General features: G+C 40.3%; 2 protein-coding genes across 8 annotated transcripts in view; one reads left to right on the plus strand and one right to left on the minus strand.

Moving 5' to 3' along the window:
* The window catches only part of NMNAT2 (nicotinamide nucleotide adenylyltransferase 2), a 209,117-nt gene extending 190,662 nt beyond the window's left edge, over positions 1 to 18,455 (minus strand). The window contains exons 1-4 of one of the 3 annotated variants that reach the window (XM_065936184.1): positions 18,067 to 18,442; positions 15,071 to 15,203; positions 13,568 to 13,651; positions 8,154 to 8,207 (exon numbers count right to left, since the gene is read on the minus strand). In XM_065936184.1, coding sequence (XP_065792256.1) covers positions 8,154 to 8,207; positions 13,568 to 13,590 — 77 coding nt within the window. In that variant the 5' untranslated portion in view covers positions 13,591 to 13,651; positions 15,071 to 15,203; positions 18,067 to 18,442. Of the gene's footprint in view, positions 1 to 8,153; positions 8,208 to 13,567; positions 13,652 to 15,070; positions 15,204 to 18,066 lie in introns of all 3 variants that reach the window. The other 2 variants (XM_065936186.1, XM_065936185.1) reach the window with 2 other exon arrangements.
* The window catches only part of SMG7 (SMG7 nonsense mediated mRNA decay factor), a 78,289-nt gene continuing 74,639 nt past the window's right edge, over positions 18,054 to 21,703 (plus strand). For 2 of the 5 annotated variants that reach the window (XM_065936181.1, XM_065936182.1), the window contains exon 1: positions 18,054 to 18,231. Coding sequence is in view for 1 of the 5 variants with exons in the window: in XM_065936176.1 (XP_065792248.1) it covers positions 18,203 to 18,231 (29 nt within the window). In the remaining 4 variants the exon portion in view is untranslated. Of the gene's footprint in view, positions 18,232 to 18,575; positions 18,595 to 21,703 lie in introns of those variants that run through there. The other 3 variants (XM_065936176.1, XM_065936174.1, XM_065936175.1) reach the window with 3 other exon arrangements.

A 21,703-nucleotide genomic window follows, 5' to 3' on the forward strand; every position in this document is an offset into this window, starting at 1 on the left:
TATAGAAAGTCAGTAGCCCTCAAATTCACTAATGTTTCCTGTGTCATATGCCAAGGTCCCACATGCACTTGTGTCTACTTTCAGCACTCTCTTTCATATTACAACACTGCTTCATCTAATTACTATAGCTCTATGAGGAATCTTCCTATCTAAGGAAAAAAAATCACACTTCCTTGGGCTTTTAAGAGTTTTCTTGGCTCTTTTTAGACCTTTTCTCTTTATAATTATCTTTAGAATTAGTTTATCAAATTCCACAAAAAGTTTTGTTAGGATTTTGACTGAAATTCCATTTAATTGTGGAGTATCATAATACTTAAGGTATTGACTTTTCTGTGAATTTAGTATGACATAATTTTTATTAAAATCTTTTTTTTTTTTGCCATTTGGCATTTTAGGTATTTTAGCCATAAAGATCTTGCACATTTTTGTAAGATTTATTCCTGAGCATCTTACTATTTCTATCGCAATTATAAATGGGATATTTACCACCACCACTACCATCACTCCATCATTACATAGGTGTATAGATCTCCTATTAGGTATATAGAATTGATATTGATTTTTCACATTGATTGTGATTTAGCAACACTGCTGAACACTTAGGCTAAATTTTTTCTTTTTCCTTGAATAACTTCTTGGAGATTCTACTTTAAAAAATGATACTCGCAAATATTTTGCTCTCTTCCTTGCTAATGACTGCACATCTTTTTTTTTTCTCCTCTTAAATATAAAGGAGTAGAACTGGTAGTATTATGTTTAATTACAGAGGTTATAGCAGGCATGTTATGTTATGTTCTCGAATTTAATGGGACTACTTTTCTAGTCTCATAATTAAATATGATGTTTGTTATAGACTCGGTATAATATTTTTTGTTATGTAAGAGATTTTGTTTTTAAATTATAGTTCTTGACATTTTAATGCTTTTTTGTATCTACTGAGATAAGCATATGTGCCTTTTCCTTAATCTGATAATAAACAGATTACAGATGCATTTTAAATTATTGTTGTTTAGTCACTAAGTCACGTCCAAGTCTTTGTGACCCCATGAACTGTAGCCTCTCGGGCTCCTCTGTGAGATTTCCTAGGCAAGAATACTGGAGTGGGTTGCCATATGCTTCTCCAGATCTTCCCATTGAACCTACATCTCCTGCATTGCAGGCAGATTCTTTACCACTGAGCCACATCTATATGTGAGGTAAACTTTATTTTTGCCTAATATATTGCTTTGAATACACTTCTGGATTTGATTTTCTAATTATTTTTCATTATAATGTTTAAAAAATGAGATTCATCTACAATTTCCTTTGCTTGCAGAGTTCTTCTATTTTGGTGTTAACAGCTTAGTAACTTCATGAAATAAGCTGGACTATCTTCACTTCTATTGTCTGGAACAATTATATAGTATGGGATTGTCTGTTCCATTAAATATGGTAAAACTTACCTATAAAACCATCTGGCATTGTTTATTTGGCAACGGATATAGGGATGGGTTGGGAGACTTTGGACTACTGATCTATTTTGTTGATGATTGATTTATTCAGATTTTCTATTTCTTCTTAAATCAATTTGTGCTCTTCTGGTAAATTGTAGGTTTTTACCTCAGTTTTGAATTTACTGACATAAAGCTGCTCAGTATTATAAACTGTATAGCATAAGCAATGATATTCTTAATCTCTACTAAATCTCTAATTATGTCCCGTTTTGAATTTCTTTTTCAAAAAATTCTATTATTTGAAAAAATAATATTGTTTATTTATCCTATCTTCTCTTCAGTGTGGCTTGCTAGAAATGTATTTTATTGGTCTTCTCAAAGAATCAAGTTTGGATTCATCAATCAGTTATATTTTGGAGAGGCTGACTCTATTCACTTGACAGGTTCTTGAAATGGATGCTTAGCTCATTCATTTGAAATAATTTTTAATAAGGGCATTTAATGCCATAAATTTCCTTCAATTTACCTGCAGTATTCAAGTATTTTTTATTTTATTTTTTAGACTTGCTTTTTATAATATTATCTGTTTTATTAACTTCATCTGTAAAAATGTTATTATTGGAATATAATGGTTTTTCAATGTTATGTTAGTTTCTGCCGTACAACAAAATAAATCAACTATATGTACACATATATCCCTTCCCTCCTGAGCCTCGCTCCCACCCCCCAAGTCAGGTTAATTTAAAGCGGTAGTTCTCAAGGTGTTGCATTAGCCAAGTTTTATCATGTGTTTTTCTTTGCTGTTGTTGTGCTCAGTTACTCAACTGCATCTGACTCTGCAACCTTACGGACTGTAGCCCACCAGGCTCAATTGTCCATGGGATTTTCCAGGCAAGAATACTGGAGTGGGTTGCCATTTCCTCCTTCAGGGGATCTTCCCAACCTAGGGATTGAACACACATCTCCTCTGTCTCCTGCACTGCAGGCAGACTCTTAACCACTGAGCCACCAGGAAAGCCCATTTTCTTTGTTATTCTTCCTTTAATGGTGTGTAAATTTTATTTAAAGCACGAGTTATTCAGGAATGTGTTTTTAAGTATTCAAACATATGAGAATTTCTAATTTATTTAAAGTCTGATCAGAGAATGTCTACACTCTATAGTATAGAATGGTCTATGCTATAGTAATTCATTAAAATATCTAGCCTGGTCAAATTTTTTAAATGTTTTGTGTATGTTTGAGAAGTGCGTGAATTCTCTTATTTGTTAGGTGGAGGGTTTTTATATACGTAGGTATATAATATTATTTTCCAAAGAAGACATACAGATGGCCTATGAGCACATAAAAAGATGTTCAATATTGCTAATGCAAATCAAAAATGAGAGAGAAGTGCCAATCAAAACTACAATTAGGTATCACCTAGCACTGGTCAGAATTGCCATCATCAAAAATTTTACAAATAATACGGTATGGAGAAAAGTGAACCCTCCTACACTGTTAGTGGGAATGTTAAATAGGTACAGCTACTATGGAAAACAGTATGGTGGTTCCTTAAAAATCTAAAAATATACTTATTATATGATCCACTCCTGGGCATATATCCAGAAAAGACAAAACCCTAATTCGGAAAGACATGCATCCCAATGTTCATAGTACTATTCACAATAGCCAAGACACAGAAGCAACCTCAACATCCGTATCAACAGATGAATGGATAAAGAATATGGTGTACATATACAAAAGAATAGTACTCAGCCATAAAAAGAATGAAGTATTATGATTTGCAGAAATATGGATTTACATAGAGATTATTATACTAAGTAAAGTAAGTCATACAGAGAAAGACAAATATATGATATCACTTATACGTGAAATCTTTAAAAAATGAAATAAATGAACTTATTTACAAAATAGAAATAGACTCACAGACATGGAAAACAAACTTACGATCACCAAAGAAGAAAGCGAAGGAGGAATAAATTAGGATTAACAGACACACACTACTGTATATAAAACAGATACACAACAAGGTCCTTATGGAGAGCATTCACAATCTTGTAACTACCTATAAAGGAAAAAAATCTGAAAAAAAAAAGACAATCATTTTTCTGTACACTTGAAACTAACACAACAGTGTAAATCAACTCTACTTTAATTTTAACAATATTGTTTAAATCTCTGTTCCCTGAAGATGATCCATTCCCACTGGAAAAGAAGTCCATATTGGCAAGTAATCTTAAACTGACTTTACAATAAATACATTCAAAGAAATTTAAAAAAAATCTAAAAAAAACCCCAACGCTTAAGAGACAAACACAGGTGTGAATTAAGTAAAGATGAATATGAAAAATAACTAAACAGAGAAACAAACATTTGATAAAAAAAATATTCAATGAAATACACTCTAGACAGAGAATGAATTCTTTTAGTTTTGTCAGAGCTTTAACTGACAAAATCATAAGACATTTAAAGTGCACATTGTGATGATCTAATATACACACACATTGTAAAGGGATTACTCTCATCCAGTTAATTAAGAATTATTGAATTGGAAGATTAAGGAATGCATGCAGAATACAGAATCTATTTTGAACTGTACTGTGGTAGTTTAAAATTGCAGCCACAGATTCTCTGAGATACCTTCTATTAAGAGGAGGGTCTAGCCCCTGCATTCCTCCCATCTGGGCAGGTTTATTGTGCTTAGCGGGTCATTCGTTGTCTGACTCTGCAACCCCACGGACTGTAGCCCGCCAGGGTCCTGCCTTCATGGGATTATCCAGGCAAGAATACTTGAGTGGGTTGCCATGTTCTCCTCCAGGGGATCTTCCCAACCCAGGGATCGAACCCACATCTCTTGCATCTCCTGCATTGCAGGCAGATTCTTTAGCGTCTGAGTCACCTGAGAAGCCCAAGTAAGGTCGAAGGGATACTATGTGATTTCTGAGCCTAGATAATGAAAGTCTATATAGCTTTTGCCTCATTTTCTGCAACAGTCACTATTGGAGCTCTGAGTTGCCATTAAATAGTATGATTACCATGAGGAAATCATACTACATTATGAGGAAATTCAAACCTCACAGAGAAGTCATGTGTAGCATCCCAGCTTATAATTGCAGTAGAGTTCTGCGTTGCTCACTGTAGCCTAGATACGTGTACCAAAAAAACCTAGCTATTCAAATGATCACCAGCTGATCACGTCTTCTGATCTGACACCCTGAACATCATGAAGCAGAGTCTAGCTATCTCTGAAATACCTGCCAAATTCCTATCACACAGAATCTTGGAGATTAATAAGGTGGTTATTGTTTTATGCCACCATGTTTTGGAAAGGTTTGTTTCACAGCAACACACAGAAACATGAAGCATGCTCTCTAATCAGTAGTTTTAGGAAGAGAATAAACAGTATGATGGAAGTCATATTTGAAGAGACAGTATACACTGAGGATTTTCTAAAGTTCTTGAAATAAAAGCAGATGGTAAAGAATCTGCCTATAATGCAGGAGACCTGGGTTCAATCCCTATGTTGGGATGATCCCCTGGAGAAGGGAAAGATAATCTACTCCAGTATTCTTGCCTGAAGAATCCCACGGACAGAGGAACCTGGTAGGCTATGGTCCATTGGGTTGCAAAGAGCTGGACATGGCTAAGCATGCACACACTTCAGTATAGCCTCCAGGTAGATCTGGAAACCCCTTTGTCCAGAACTAGGTATCTCAGGACTCCTGACCCTCAGGGATACTGGAGAAGATAGCAGATCTGTCTGTTAGGCAGAAAGCAAGCAGACTGGGTGCCCTGATTTCTCTTCTTCCTTTCACCACTGCAGACAAGCCGCGGGTTGCTTTGTTCGTTTTTTAAAAACTCAGGTCAGGGTGGAAACCATTTGGAAGGTTTTCCCAAATCCCAGTTTCACAGTGAGCCTGACTAAGGTGCCATACCCTATATAGGATGCTGTTGATCCCCACTACTCTGAGAAATTCAAACTCCTAGCCAACTTCTACTTGCTTCCAGACCGAGCAGACCATCAGGGCCACAGCTCTAGGTTCAGTAAACTAGTGGGGCTGCTTTTTCACTTCTGATACCTAGAGATGATTGTCTTGTGACTGAACCCAGAGACATTTTTTAATTTAAAAAAGAAAATGTTTCTGTGATTGGAGTTCTTGGAGAAGATGTGGACATTCAAAGCATCACTCACAATACCATTTTGACTATTTTCCTCTGCCTTTCTGGATGTGAGGAATTCTGTGGTGTTGCTACCTTCTTTGGCTTTACTCAGTAATGGGGACTGAGCTTTCCTCTGTTCTTAAATACCAGAAATGTACTCAGAGTCTCTGTAAGTTTCCTCGGGATCCTGACTTGGGATGAAGGGAGGCAGAGTACAAAGTCCCTTTGTTTCTTGCTCCCCTCTCTGGTTTTCTGTATATATCAATTTGAAGAACTTTTAATATATTCTGATGCTGAAAGCCTTGCCCTTAAATCATCAGTCTTTGTCCCGGTTCTTCAGAATCTATGTGATTTTATAACCTGAAGTTTTAAAATCCTAGAGGGCAAGGGATAAAAGAAAATACTGGGGCTGAGGGGAGAAACTCCATAATTTACCACCTCATTATTATTCTATCAGAAAAAAGGTTTCCATCTCTGCCATTGTGCCCTGAAAGTCTCTCTTCCCATTTCTTCAGAAGCTGCATTTCCTATCTCCCCAGCCTCTCTTACCTCTTATTTTTCTATCCTGGATCCTTTCTGCTGAAGGCTCTCACCTCTCTGTAAGACAAAACCTCTCCTAGCTCTCTTACTTTATAGACAAGCTTTTTGAAACCACTCAAGTATCTTCAGTTACATCTACATGCTGATGACTCTCAAATTTACAACTTTAGTCAGATTTCTCTCAAGTTCTCCAGATCACAAGATCTCTCAACTCCAGACCACTCCAGTTCAACATGTCCTCAAAAATTATCTTCACATCCACACATCACTCCAAACTATTTCTTCCCTTATGATTTCTATTTTCATCCAGTTTCTCAAGCAGAAACCTGGAGTCTCCTGGATTTCTTCCTCTCCAGTGCTCACATCCAAGAACTGACCAAGTCCTGTCATTATGTTTCCACTTATGGATTATTTATAGCCAAGTGTTTATTATGTATCACTAGAACCATAACAGTATAATGAATTAAAGATGAGGTTAAGGTACTAAAATTAAAAAAAAAAATTTAAGTGTCATTGGATTCAAAATAAAAATAGTTTTGGTAAAGGAAACATGATTAGTATTACCCAATAGAGCAGAAAGCTTAAAAGAATGAAAAACTTACAAGAGAGTGTCAGATTTAATTAGAAGGTTCCAAGTGATCTTAAAACCACCTGAGGGAAAAAAGAGAATTTTCAGCAGAGTGTCTAGTAGTTTTAACAACTGTTTGGACTGCACTACTCTGTACTTATACGGTGCTTTCACCATCACATGCGTAAAAGGTAAGAGAAGGGTAATACTCTACATTGTACCTGCAGGCCAAATTCAAATGATATATTTTGTTTTGGGGAATATCTACTTTTAAAATGGCAATATAAAGTTTCTCATGGTCTATACCAGCCTCAAAAAGGATCATTAAATGGAAAACTCAAACTTGTCAGCAAGAATCAGAGATGTCCCATTCAGCAGATAGAGATCACTGGGTCTGAAAGTATATTTCAGAGGTTGCCAAGTTCCTCTCTTGTTTTTAATTTGGACTGGGGATCTAGTCATTTCTTAGAGTCTCACAGAAAGTAGATTCTAATAGGTAAGTGTCTAACAACTGTTACTACTACCAGCTAGTGTGGTTCTTTGCTCATCCATCTCTTCTTTCGCTTCCTCTAGACTTTATAGTTTTCCTTTTCTCTTTCCATGATCTTCTTTCTCAATTCAGTTTTCCTTCCTATCTTTCTTTTTCCCACTAGGAAAAAAAAAAAAGAACAAAGCAAATGTTGAGTTTCCTGACTGGTCACATTCCCGAGAAATGAGGAAATGCAGCTTGTTATACAACTGGGAGGGGTCAGGTGTGACCTAAAGTTGAGGGATGAGAAAAGAATTTTAAAGAGAAGGCAAAAGGTTCAGTAAAGGTTTAATGGTAGACTTTTATTGTATAAAATGATCCTTTGTGAATCCCATCTAGGGCATTTCATCCTTCTCAGGCTGTGATGGTTCCCAGTAGACGCAGAATTACCAAAGAAGGTCAGCAATGATATATTCAAAGATGATCACCCTCATCAACTTTTGTACAAAAGTATCAGTACCTGATATTGTGTTACAGTGAGCCTTAGGGCATGTCTTTGGGAATGGCCTCTAATAAGGTTTTTTTTTTTTTAAATCACCAGTATGCAAAAAGCTATTACATTTATTTTTAACTCCACATTACTTAGGCTTCTGTAACTTGGCAGATAGTCCAGACATTCTTTAAAAACAATGACAAACAATGAAACTCCTAGCAACAACAGCAACCACCACAACAATAAAATCTACTTTACTTTTTGGTTGGTGGGAGATCAATAAAAGCTTCCCATAAATAATCTGCCTCACAGAAATAACTTCTCTTAGTATTGTGTTTTTGGCCATTTTCTGTGCAAGTCTATGTCATAGTTAGACTTTACACCTACTTAGTATATAACTTATATAAGCTATATTAACCTAATATAACTGTGACATAGAATTACAAAGTTTGCATCCTTCAGCCATATTTTAGTCTAGAATACTTTTACCTGTGGTTTGCCATCACTCTATTGGTAGCTGAATTGTAAATATTCCTCTTCCTTCTGGGAAATAGAATTTGAAAAAGTTAACTCTGCAAGACCTCATTCTGAAAGACTTTAAAGCTGCTGGAACACTTAAGGACCATCTGATTGCATGTCTATCTGCACATGATCTCAAGACGGAATGGTTCCAAAGACCTCTAAAAGTTTTATCACTCTATACTACAACTGCCCCATAATTCTCCTCTAAGCTTTAAACACCTTTTTTTTTTAATTTTAATTTAAAAAATTTTTTTTCAGTGGGTGTTGTCATACATTGATATGAATCAGTCATAGAGTTACACATATTCCCCATCCCGATCCCCCCTCCCACCTCCCTCTCCACCCGATTCCTCTGGGTCTTCCCAGTGCACCAGGCCCAAGCACTTGACTCATGCATCCCACCTGGGCTGGTGATCTGTTTCACCATAGATAATATACATGCTGTTCTTTCGAAACATCCCACCCTCACCTTCTCCCACAGAGTTCAAAAGTCTGTTCTGTACTTCTGTGTCTCTTTTTCTGTTTTGCATATAGGGTTATCATTACCATCTTTCTAAATTCCATATATATGTGTTAGTATACTGTAATGTTCTTTATCTTTCTGGCTTACTTCACTCTGTATAATGGGCTCCAGTTTTATCCATCTCATTAGAACTGATTCAGATGAATTCTTTTTAACGGCTGAGTAATATTCCATGGTGTATATGTACCACAGCTTCCTTATCCATTCGTCTGCTGATGGGCATCTAGGCTGCTTCCATGTCCTGGCTATTATAAACAGTGCTGCGATTGGGGTGCACGTGTCTCTTTCAGATCTGGTTTCCTCAGTGTGTATGCCCAGAAGTGGTATTGCTGGGTCATATGGCAGTTCTATTTCCAGTTTTTTAAGAAATCTCCACACTGTTCTCCATAGTGGCTGTACTAGTTTGCATTCCCACCAACAGTGTAAGAGGGTTCCCTTTTCTCCACACCCTCTCCAGCATTTATTGCTTGTAGACTTTTGGATAGCAGCCATCCTGACTGGCGTGTAATGGTACCTCATTGTGGTTTTGATTTGCATTTCTCTGATAGTGAGTGATGTTGAGCATCTTTTCATGTGTTTGTTAGCCATCTCTATGTCTTCTTTGGAGAAATGTCTGTTTAGTTCTTTGGCCCATTTTTTGATTGGGTCATTTATTTTTCTGGAATTGAGCTTCAGGAGTTGCTTGTATATTTTTGAGATTAATCCTTTGTCTGTTTCCTCATTTGCTATTATTTTCTCCCAATCTGAGGGCTGTCTTTTCACCTTACTTATAGTTTCCTTTGTTGTGCAAAAGCTTTTAAGTTTCATTAGGTCCCATTTGTTTATTTTTGCTTTTATTTCCAATATTCTGGGAGGTGGGTCATAGAGGATCTTGCTGAGATTTATGTCGGAGAGTGTTTTGCCTATGTTCTCCTCTAGGAGTTTTATAGTTTCTGGCCTTACATTTAGATCTTTAATCCATTTTGAGTTTATTTTTGTGTATGGTGTTAGAAAGTGTTCTAGTTTCATTCTTTTACAAGTGGTTGACCAGTTTTCCCAGCACCACTTGTTAAAGAGGTTGTCTTTTTTCCATTGTATATCCTTGCCTCCTTTGTCAAAGATAAGGTGTCCATAGGTTCGTGGATTTATCTCTGGGCTTTCTATTCTGTTCCATTGATCTATATTTCTGTCTTTGTGCCAGTACCATACTGTCTTGATGACTGTGGCTTTGTAGTAGAGTCTGAAGTCAGGCAGGTTGATTCCTCCAGTTCCATTCTTCTTTCTCAAGATTACTTTTAAGCTTTAAACACTTGAGAGCAAGACTGTATTGTTCACATTTGCACCCCAGTGACTAGCATATGACCCAACACAGAAAATTCTCAATATGTTTTTGAGGATTGAGTGAATGAAAAAACTGAATAAATGAAAAAACTGAATAAATAATTAAACACTAAAAGTCTAGAGGATCCATAACTCATTAAGCTTTCTCCTTAGTATTAAATACATCCAGATTAAGAGAGAAGTAAAGGATTGGTTTATTTTGTCTTTAAAGAGCAGAGAAAGATAGAAAGATAGGCTCATTAGTTGAACACTCCCTATGGACTCTAACATCTTTACCTAAAATTCCTATTGCACTTTAATGCTACAATATAGCTGTTCAACAAATACTTACAGAAAAAGGACTTCAACTTCGCTTTCTACAAGCTGATTGCCTTCTGTAACATCTAGGCCACTACTGCCTACATTTTGGAAATGCTGGTATTCTAAGAGTTAGCATGCCTTATAGGTTTACCACAGGGTTATTTTTCAAAAAGAACTAAACCCTTGAACATCTTCTTGGACAGAGGGTCGGATCACTTTGGATACCATAAAGGAAAGCTCACAGCCACTGACTGAGAGGGAGCAAGACAATGGGAGAGGAAGCCAGAGAGCCTTCCAGAAAGGTCAGTTTGAAAGAAGGCAGGGAAAGCACCAACAGGTGGCTTTGGTCCTTATAAGCCTCCTTATCCTCTTCAGTTTTGACAGATCTTGGATCTCATCTCATGCAAATATAAAACTCCTAATGAACTGAGACATCCTCTGTAAGTAGATGAAAGCTGTTTTCTCTCTTGGCAGTCTATACTTGGCCACGTGATACAACTGGTCATAGAGTTTCAAGGCAGTCTGCTGTGTACCTCTCTCTCTCCAAATGCAATTTTACACCATTATTTTTCTTTAATCTACATTGTTTAGAATGTGAAGTTGAGTATGTGAAGCTCTGACTCACCTTATATGTGTAACAAGAGCAGTACCACCTGCTGACTGCCTGCTCAGTGAGACATTGCGAGGTACATTATCTGGCTGTCAGGCCGCTAGATGTTTAGTCACTAAGTTGTTTCCAACTCTTTTGCAACCCTGTGGACTGTGGCCCACAAGGCTTCTCTGTCCATGGGATTTTTGTGGCAAGAATACCAGAGTGGGTTGCCATTTCCTTCTCCAGGGATCTCCTTGACCCAGGGATCAAACTCGCATCTCTTGCATTGTAGGCAGATTCTTTACCACTGTGCCACCATGAACTTAGATAACATGCCTGCCTCTAGAAATATAACTTAAATATATTATAAATATCTCATTTACTTTGAAATTGCATATGACCCTCTCCTTAGGAAACATACATTAAATTTATTTAGCCCTATCCTATTACAGGAGAAAAAAATAACAATAATGCCAGAATTTATAAACATCTTTCCAGTGAGCAATACAAAGACCACTGAGTTTTCTGTTCTACACTCTGACTCAATTTTCTTTCTGAATTTTTAAATCTAATCTTTCTATCATATTTCCAACCTAGTTGATTGCCTGTCTTCTCTTTTGCCATCTTCCCCAGAAGTGCACTTTTCTTTTGCCACACAATAAGAGGATTAACTGGTTCCCCTATCCCCAAATTAGAAAATATAAAAGTTAAATAAAAGTAATTTGAACACTGAAGACCTTTTTCCTACATTGAAGTATGAGACTTTGCTGTTAGATAATTGATGAGTTATCCATACCCTTATAAGTGTGCTCTTTACTGGCTGCCTAAGTAAATTACATTTAATAGTAATTTCTCAGACAGACTGAAGGCCCAGAAAATTTCTCCTCTTATGGTTTAGTAATGCTTCTCTTATTGGTTAGACTTCGATATTCCATAGAAAGGTGGTCAGGAATTTTAAGCATTTATATGAAAAATCAGGGTCCAAATTTCAAAATTTTCCCAAGATTGATTGATTCTACAAACATTTATGAGCATCCTTGTATCAGCATCCTTGCTTGGGGAGTAATAAACAGCAGCAAGCAAAAAAACAGGTAGTGTCTGCACTTACAAAGTTTATAGCCAACTGGAGGCAACAGACATTGAATAAAGAATTACAAATATGACAAATGCCATGAAGAAGATGGGCAGGGTGCTATGGGAGTATGTAGTAGGTGTAGCTAATCTAGCTTGATGGGGTGTGGGGCAGAGAAGACTTTTCCAAAGATGTTCCAGTTTAGCCTTGAAGCATAAGAAGGGAGAAAAGTTACATAAATAAGGAAACAGCTGGTGTAAAGGCTCTGAGTAGAAAAGAATACCACTTATTTAAGGACCTAAAGGAAGTGCTAAAGTGCTGACTTCAGGAAATGTTAGAGAAAAGGCAGGCAAGGACCAGATCATGTAGGTCATCCTAAGGACTGGGGACTTTATTCTGAGAGCGATGGAAAGCCAATGGAAAATTCAAGCCAAGAATTTAAAATAAAAACTTTAAAGATTAATATGGCTAAAATATAGATTATAAGAATACATAAATTCACTAATTTCTTCTGGAACATGCTCTCATATCTTGTAATCCAATGATATTAAGAATTTTTATAAATGTGAGACAAACCATCTAGGTTTATAACATGTAGAATTTTTCTGTGAATAGAAAAGATCCTAGGATAGTTAAGCAAAGCAGAACAGTACTTGGGTACCTATCGATAGTAAGCCTTGAAGTAACAAATGCATATCGTGAGTTGCTTTGCTTTTCATCTATATCACAGTTTAACTTCAACTGAAAATGGAAGTGGTAAAATAATAAAGGTAGGGAAAAGAGGACGGTGTGCATGTATGTATGAGCCTGTGTGCACACATGTGGTTTCCTATGGTTTTGAAGAAGAGCAGATTTATGAGAGCATCAGTTTCACATTCTCTGTGCTCAAAAATAGTTGTCTATGCTCCAGATATAAGGAAAGAGGTGACTATAAAATAGTTAAAAAATTGTTTTCCTTTTATTTGTGTGTTTTAAGAAAAAAAAAAGGCAGCTTCTGGGTAATACAACATATTTTGAGAAGAAATACATTAATTTTAGACTAGGGACCCCATGCTGGTTTCCGTAGTACTGTTCTTGTAGTAGTATAAAGGCCTTTGGACAACATAAAGTACAAGAGGCCAAGGTTTTAATTTTCTTTAATACTCTTCAGTGTTCCCTATGGGCATTTCTTCCTATCTTCTCCAGATGGTCTACATCCATTAAAACAGCAGATAGGATTTTAAGGTGTAGTTCTTTACCAGAAGTGTTTTCTTACTGGAAGTTAAGAGAAACTCTTGAAGATTAATAAGGTTTCCTTTGGGAATTATTAGGAGAGTGGAGAAGGAGAGAGAGCAAGCTCTGACTACCACTGTCATCTCACTGTCTCCCAAACCAGAAGTTTCTTCTCTTAAATCTTGAACTGCAATGCTTCCTGACTGTTCCAGAGGCTCAGGGACTATTCACAGTGTTTGAGAAATAAACAAACTGTTTGAGAAAGGCTGCCAACCCTTGATCTAAGAAATCTTGAGCAACCAGCAACCTGAGTTTAATCAACTTGTATCCGACTCATTATTTGAAGAGAACGAATTACTCACTTGATTGAATCACTTAGTTCCATGTCTGAGGTGTGGTACTGAAGAGAACACGGGCCAGCTTCCTATACGTTGTGTCCTTGAGTACTGCAATAGATAAATCACTCTCATCAAAATAGAAACACATTTATGAAGCATCTATTGTACACATGATTTGTAAACAATCAGAATATGTAGGTTAATTATCAAAATAAATTAGCACTTTGTTAAGGGTTCATGGAACAGGTGAGATGTGTATTATTAGTAAAAGGGAGGAGGTTTCCTATATATTAATTATCAGATTACCAAAGCTCTGAGTAAACTCAATAGCAATGTTAAGAGTAGCTTCTTAGCAAGTACTTGGTGTCTGGTTGAAAACTGGTCACTCTATTTACTTGGGCAGAAGTGTGGCTATATTAAGCTGTTTTTAGTGGTAAAAGGTTTGTGGTTTTTAAAGTTTCAACCCTCTGGAATCTGACTCACGTTGTCCTGATACTGTTTTCTTTTCTGTAATCAGAGTCGAGGACAAAGAAATCGATCTTCTAGCACTGAATGAGAATAAGTTTGGGTGTGTGGTCAGATTTATGAGTGTTAGAGACAAAAAGACTGGATAACCAATTTAAAAAAAAATAATTTTATGCTGCAGTAGTTCTATATTACTAGTTTTAGCTTGATAAAAGAGCAACAGGTCAAAAAAATTAACATTCATCAAATGCCAGTGTTGTATGTTAGGCACTCATATATTCATGTAAGTAAAACATAAAAGTCACTCAGTTGTGTTCAACTCTTTGTGACCCCATGGACTATACAGTCCATGGAATTCTCCAGGCTACAATACTAGAGTGGGCAGCTGTTCCTTTTGCTAGGGGATCTTCCCAACCCAGAGATTGAACCCAGGTCTCTCACATTACAGGTGGATTCTTTACCAGCTGAGCCACCATATATGCATACAGTTATCATTAAAGTTCACAGAAAGCCTGTGATAGGTAATGTTTCCTTTAATCAAGGAAAAAACTGAAGTTCAGAGACTGAGATGGCAGACTTTGGATGCACTCAGATTCGCTAACTTTTTTTTTTCCCCATAAAATCACTTAGGCATAAAGTGAAAAACTTAAGATCAGGTAGGATGAAACAAAATGAAACAGCTTGTCTTCTATAATTTCTTTTAGTTTCGATGTAACCTTTTCCGGCAGGGGGAACAAGGTGAATAATATTGCAAGAAGATGGTTGTATTCTACAAACCTGTTGACGGGGGCCAGTAGAAAGAAATGAAATTGGAAAATGTACATTAAGCAATATATAAACTTGGATCATAATTTTTCTGAATCCCACTGACTTTAAAGTTACTTTCAAGATGGGTATCAATGTTCTATAAACTGTAAAATGTAAATATTACTATTCTATCTGGTTTGTAGACACTAAAGCTACTGAAGAGTCTTGAAAAATTCTTAGGAAAGCTGCTATAAAATACAAACATGGCTTATATGTCTGAACTTCATCAGCACACTTAAAGCACTTTCTTCTTACCTTAACAGCCACACCCATAATATTGCATGCAAATCACATCTCTACTCTCTGGTATCTCTACCAAAAGGTGGGCTCCTCCCAGACAAGGAACATGTCTCTTCCACAGTGGTATCCATAGTAACCTGGACAGCGTCTGAAATATAATAAATGCTCAGTAATGTTTATTAAACAAACAACAAAAAGATTCATTTTTCCGATCCCAGTTTTCAAAACGAGAAGATCCTAATATTTTTCTAGATTGCTTGTTAGGTGTTATGATATGTGCCCATATACTGTTGACTGGACACAGGAGACATAGACATAAACGATGTTATTATGGTAATTACTAAGGGGGTGGTTATTTTACATAATATAAAATTTTTATTCTGACTAAGATCTTTTAAAAAATCTAACCAATAAATTTCAGAAAGGAAATCTATGGTATTTTAGGTACTGTGTGCTTATGTGCTCAGTCGCTTCAGACTGTGACCCTATGAACTGTAGACCGCCAGGCTCCTCTGTCCATAGTATTCTCCAGGCAAGAATACTAGAGTGGGTTGCTATTCCCTCCTCCAGGAGATCTTCCCGACCAAGGGATCGAAGCCATGTCTCTTATGTCTCCTGCACTGGCAGGCAGATTCTTTACCGCTGAGCCACCGAGGAGACACATTTTCGGTACTATGTAGCAGTAACCTCCATCCTTGGGCTCGCAGGTTGAAGAAAAGTCGGATTCTAAAGCAGAGATGAGAACAATCTTTCACTAGGTGTCTCTCTTCCCCATGAGTGGGCGGCCTCTCGGTGGGAGGAGGGACGATAGGGGGCATTGTAAGGCTGCAATCAAACCGCGTGTCACACCACATCACAGTAGACGCTTGCAGCGCAAGGGGGCATAGTTCAGTTTCTATTTTGTTAATGATAATCTGTCCTTGGGACTTAATTTCAAGCAGCTTGCACTTTCATTTCCTCCAAACTTACACATAAACATTGGTCCAGTCTTTTAATAGGTGAGGTGCGGTCTCGAACGGATTTTGACAGTGCCTCTTCACCCAGCATTAAAGAATCAGGTATCCCAACCGAGTCAAAAGAAAATAGCCCCTTAAAATTCTGATTTTAACCATGAAATGAGGCCGGCATTCCTGGAGGGGTTTATCCGTTACACATCCTAAATTACTTTGGGAGAGCTCCATAATACCAATGGAAAATATAATTTGTAAAATGCTAAATAATTCTTTCAAATCACTAGGATGACAACTTCTCCAGCTACTTACCACACTTCATATTATGAAGAACCCATTCGTTAGTGTGCTTTTTTTTTTTTTTTTTGCCTCAAACCTGAGATAAAATAAACATAATAATCATTCAAAAAGATTGGGTCTAAGAATTAAAATCCATTTCCTAGAAACCTTTTATTGGAACTTCGCCCAAGTATCTGTTTTATTGACACCATCTTACCCAATGCGTTCCTCTCCAACCCAAAAGATACATAGTGACGAGTTCTAAAACACTGCAGACAGACGAGAGAAGAAGGAAATTTGAAGAGGAGCAAGGAAATGGGACGTCTGCTTTTGATAAGCAACGGGGACTCCCACTGGGGGAGGGGTGCCTCTCAGAGGGATGGCGGCCCTGAACTTCGCACCGTGTCCCCTGCCCTAAGCGCTGGAAAAACCACTTGTCAGCCTTCCAAGATGAGTTCCCACCCCCACTCCGACCTCCTCGTGGCAGGAGATGGCTCGTGAAGGCCGCGCGGGGAACTCCCGAGGAGGCTCCGTCGCCGAGTGCGATTGTGGGGTGGGGTCTGGGGGGATTTCTGTGAGGGGCCGACCCGCTGGGGAAAGTCGGATGTCCCAGTCGGCAGAAGAGGGATCTCGGCAGTCGTGTGCCGTTCTCCTCCCTCAGGGACCCCGTCCTGGCGGGACCCCGCCTCCCAGAGCCCTCCCGGTGATGGGGAAACCCCTGGCCCGCCTCGCAGCCTAGCGCCGCCGCCTCGCCCAGTCGGCTCCAGCCCGCCGCCCACCAGCCTTCAGGCCCGGCATCTTCTTCATAGGCCCGGCCCTCCCCGCGTCCGTCACGGAGAGGAAAACTATGGAGGCGGTTCCCGCCCGCAGGCGGGTGGAAAAGCCCACGGTGAATGCCTCGGGGTCTCCCCCATCGCTGCGGGAAAGGGAAAGGGAGGAGAAAATCAACCTCACTGCCCAGGAGAACTATCCGGATTCCCAACCTGGGGGAGGCCTTTAAGATGGAAGGGAAGCCGAGGGGAAACCCTAGGCACTTTTCGGGGAATCCACTAAGCCAAGGGAGGGTCATTCAGCCTCACACATTGGTTACTATGACAATACAGCTACAGCTTCCAGTTGCCTTGGCAGCTGCTTATCCAATCCGATTGGTTTCTTTTCTCTCCATCCCTGGGCTCCACCCTAACCCCTACAATAGTGTCCCTGCGTGCAGAGGGAGGGGCCCCAGAAAAGAGGAGGGGGTCCTTAGCGTCACTCTAGAGCGCGAGGGTGGACCAGAGACGAGGGACTGGGGGGCCGGAACTGTAAGAGGAAGAGGCGGCGTTTCCGGTCGGGAAGCGTGGAGGAGTGGAAAAAAGGAAGAGCGAAATCGGACGGAGTGGAAAGACGGGGGAAGACTTTGAGTGTAACTCCCGATTGATTTGGGCTCGATGTTCCCGGTGAGGCTGGGGTTGCCCCCTCGCGCGGGAGGAGAGAGGTGGGTTGGCCGGAAGCCACCAAGCGCCTCCAGTGGGCCACTCAGCAGCCGCACAAGCGCCGCACGGCTAACTGATCCCAAGAGGGAGCGCTACAGAGAGGCGGAAATCACCCGGAGGGACCGGCGCCGCTGAAATCTCGCGAGAGACCCCCCCCCGCACTTCCTTCCTCTGCTGTCCCTCTTTCCCCCGCCCCCATCCCTTCTCCCTTTCCCTCCCCCCTTCCCGGGTCGGAGTGTCCCTGCGCCCCAAGGGCCGGAGCAGCAGCGAGAGCAGCTTTCCCCGCTCCCTCCCCCCTCGCCTCACTCACCCCCACCCCCGCCGAGCGAGGAGGAGCCGGAGGAGAGGAAGATGGCGGCGGCCGCCAGCACCCGTGGTGCCGCGGGGCCGCTCCGAGGAGCCTGAGAGACGCGCAGAGGCTTCGCGGGAAGACGCGGCGGCGGAGGATGAGCCTGCAGAGCGCGCAGTATCTCCGGTGAGTGTGGAGGCCGGCCCTGTACGGAGCGGGGGAGCGGGCCGAAGGTTGGGGGCATGGAGCAACAGACACAGAGGTGGTACGTCCGGGGCGGCGGGGGAGTTGCTGTGTCCTCTCTTTTCCCGGCTGGGAGGCGGGGGCTGCGAGAGGCTCGGCGGGAGGGGGCGGAGCGGGCACACACTTGGGTGCCTACCCCCCTCCGCGGGCCGGGCTGAGTTCCCGCGGAGCTGGCTGGTCTCGGTGCGGGGAGGGAGGTTAGGGAAGCGTGAGAATGTGTGTGTGTGCGCGCGCCCGGGGTCGCGGGCTCGCTGGCGAGTCGGGGCGGGGAGGCGCCCGGGGAGGCGGCGGCGACCCCGAATGGAGGTGGGTGTGGAGGAGTCTGATGTGTGGAGCAGTCTGATGCCGGTGGCGGGGAGACGTGGTGTGGTTGTGGAATTGACTTGAGCGATGCCTGGGGAAAAGGCCAGGTGGAAGTCTGCACACCTGGGGTGTGTGGGGAGGCCGGGGAGGGAGGCCTAAGGAGGGGGAGGCCGCCGGAAACTGGAGTTTGTTCATCGTTCTGGGGTTGGAAGTACTGAGAAACAATGTCATCTGTAGTTAGTTGGTGGGGTGGGGGTAGGGGGCATAAAGAAGGGAATGGATGAGGAAGTGAGGAAACAGAGAGGTAGTACGGCCGGGGTTGGATTCCCCAGAAGAAACTGGGTTAGGATCCGTCGGAAGATACCATTCGGAGAGTCGTGTAGATACATTAAGAGTGGTGTAAAGAACTTGTATGTCGAGGTAGAGTGACGCATGGGTGCAGAGTGAGAGAGTGTGATGTTTATCAGGGGAGGGTTAAGGGGGAGATTAATACACAGTGGAGAAGGAAGATGCAGACTGGAACCAAGTAAATGGTGTCGAGAGCGTATTGCACCAGCTATTGTGCAGCTTGGAAGGTTCCATGGAAGCAGAATAAGAACTTGAAGGTAGAGATAAATGGGGGTCAAGATCCTGATGGCACAGGAAAAGAAGATTGTTAAGAGCCTAGAACTTAGTGGGGAGTTGCCACTGCGTAGAAAAGGGGAAGGACAACCCTGAAACAGGTCATTTTGTCTTTTAGTAGCAGAACTAAGAATTGCAAGCTTATGGTAAAATGATTTTAAAAGTGGTTTCATACCTCGTGGAGGAGGGAATTGGATGGGGTAGTAGTCTGAAATGAGCAGAAAAGTCATTTTAGCCATTTAGTGAAGTGAAAGTATTGGTGTGTGAGTGGATCCCTGCAAGAAAGGTTTATAGTTAAGTGCTACATGAGGGTAGCTATTCTACTTTTGAAGGTAGTAATCGTTTTATTAAGCAGTGTGTGTAGAGGAGAGAAGGATGAGATCTTTCAAGTATGGTGGAATGCCTGAGTTTAACTGACAGCATGTATGCCCAATGACTGCGTGGTAGGTAGGTGGAATCATTGGGATATTTCAAGGTGCTTTTTCTCTTTTATTATCCCTTTGTTGTTTAACATATCAGATAAGCTTAATAAATACAACTACAGTGAAGGTGTATGATAGATGCTGTAGAGGAGAGATATGGAAACTGTCAGGACAGTCCTTAGTTTTAAGGAATTTGCAAGTTAGTATATAATAGGCAAGTAAACTATGGTAAGGATCATAGAAGATACCAAGTGTATGAGTCCAAAGGCAGATTACAGGAGCAGTTGGGGTGAATCAGGAAAAGCTTCCTTTATTTCCTCATTCATACACATGATTCATCAGTCATTTTGGTGATCACCTATATGGGAGGCATTGTACTAACTACTAAGGCTATGAAGGTAAGACTCCACCCTCTTCTTAAAGAGTTTGCAGTTTGCTAGGCTTCAAGGAGAAAACAGCACTTAAATTGGACCTTAAGGATAAACAGTATTCTGAGAAGTGTGGATTGTGAAGGAGGAATCCATATGAAGGAAACTGAGCAGAGATACATAGAAAGGAGGACTGGGCTGTGGGGGAAGTATTCAGTCTAGTTAAACATAAGTATAAGGTGATGCAGCTGGAAAAACTTAACAGTTTCATAGATTAAGTTTGACCCCTTCTTTTTACAGATGAAGAGAGCGTAACCCCCAAAAGTTATAATTATTGAGGATCATACAGTTGGTTTGTGGAAGCAAAAACTCAAATATAGGTCTTCTGACTCTAGACCAGCTATGCTGTGTGTAGCATGTCTCAATTCACCCATTCTTCCCACGAATATGTCTTGAGAGATTGCTGTATTCTAGGCACTGAGGATTCAGTGGTAGACGATTAACAGTGAACATGGGAAAGTATTTTCTGATGGAAGGTTGCAACAAATAAACATAGGAACAGATAAATATGTTTACCAGGTGGTGATAAGTACTAGCAAGAAAAATAAAGTAAGACAGGGATGTGCTGTTTTATATAGATAGGGTGATCAGGGAAAGTCTATTTGATTAGGTGCCCATAGAGAAAAATCTTGAATACTTTGACCTATAGTGTATCGTTAAAATGAGTGGACAATGGGGAATCTGAGACCGTTTGTTTAGAATGGAAATCACATGTTCATAGCTTTGTATTAGAAAGGTGCATCTGTGTGGTGGGCTTAGTTAAGGACCAGAAATAAGGTGGTGTCAGTGATACTAGAAAGGTATGATGAAAAGCAGATCAGGAGAGTGGTGGTATTTTTTTTTTAAATGATGATGACTGATGTTTGAAAAGCCCAGTTTTTTAAAATATTTATTTATTTGGCTGCACTTGGTCTTTGTTGCGATTTTGTTCCCTGACCAGAGATCTAACCCAGGCTCTCTGCAATGGGAGCTTGGAGTCTTAGCCGCTGGACCACCAAGGAAGTTCTTTGATGGTATTTTTAATGGGAAGATCAGTTGGCTTTGAGAGGCTTCTATGTTTATTGTGTTTTTAAAGTTAGCATGGTAAGGAAGACTTATCCTTGGGTTGTGGAATCAATAGTAGATACTTGGCAATGAATTTAGTTTTTTAAAGAAGCGGGAAAAGAATAAGAGTGAACACATGTTTAAATAGCCTAAATTTCCCAGCTAAAGTTGAACAGGCAAAATTGAATAGGTGTAGGACCTGGAACCACATAAAGATTCCTGAAAGCCAACCTTTTCTCAGCCTTGCTTATCTGTCTTAAGTAAATAAAAGCAAATCTTAGGGCCAATAGTCGACAGAGATGGGAAGAGGTGATAAGACTTGCACCAGCCAGAATTTCTCTCTTTCTCTTCTTTAGATACTCGATCCTTTTGAAGTGTGCTGTGTAACTAGTGGTTACCAGTGGGGACAGAGTGGGATGCAGTATAGGGGTGGAAGAGTGGGAGGTATGAACTATTGGGTGTAAGAGAGACTCAAGGATGTACTGTACAACACGGGGAATATAGCCAGTATTTTGTAATTACTGTAAATGGGCAGTAACCCTTAAACATTGTATTAAAAATTAAAATCTGCTGTGAGAGTCTAGAGAATGTTTTCAG

Source organism: Muntiacus reevesi, chromosome 5 (genome assembly GCF_963930625.1).
Source record: "Muntiacus reevesi chromosome 5, mMunRee1.1, whole genome shotgun sequence".
Lineage (NCBI taxonomy): Eukaryota > Metazoa > Chordata > Mammalia > Artiodactyla > Cervidae > Muntiacus > Muntiacus reevesi.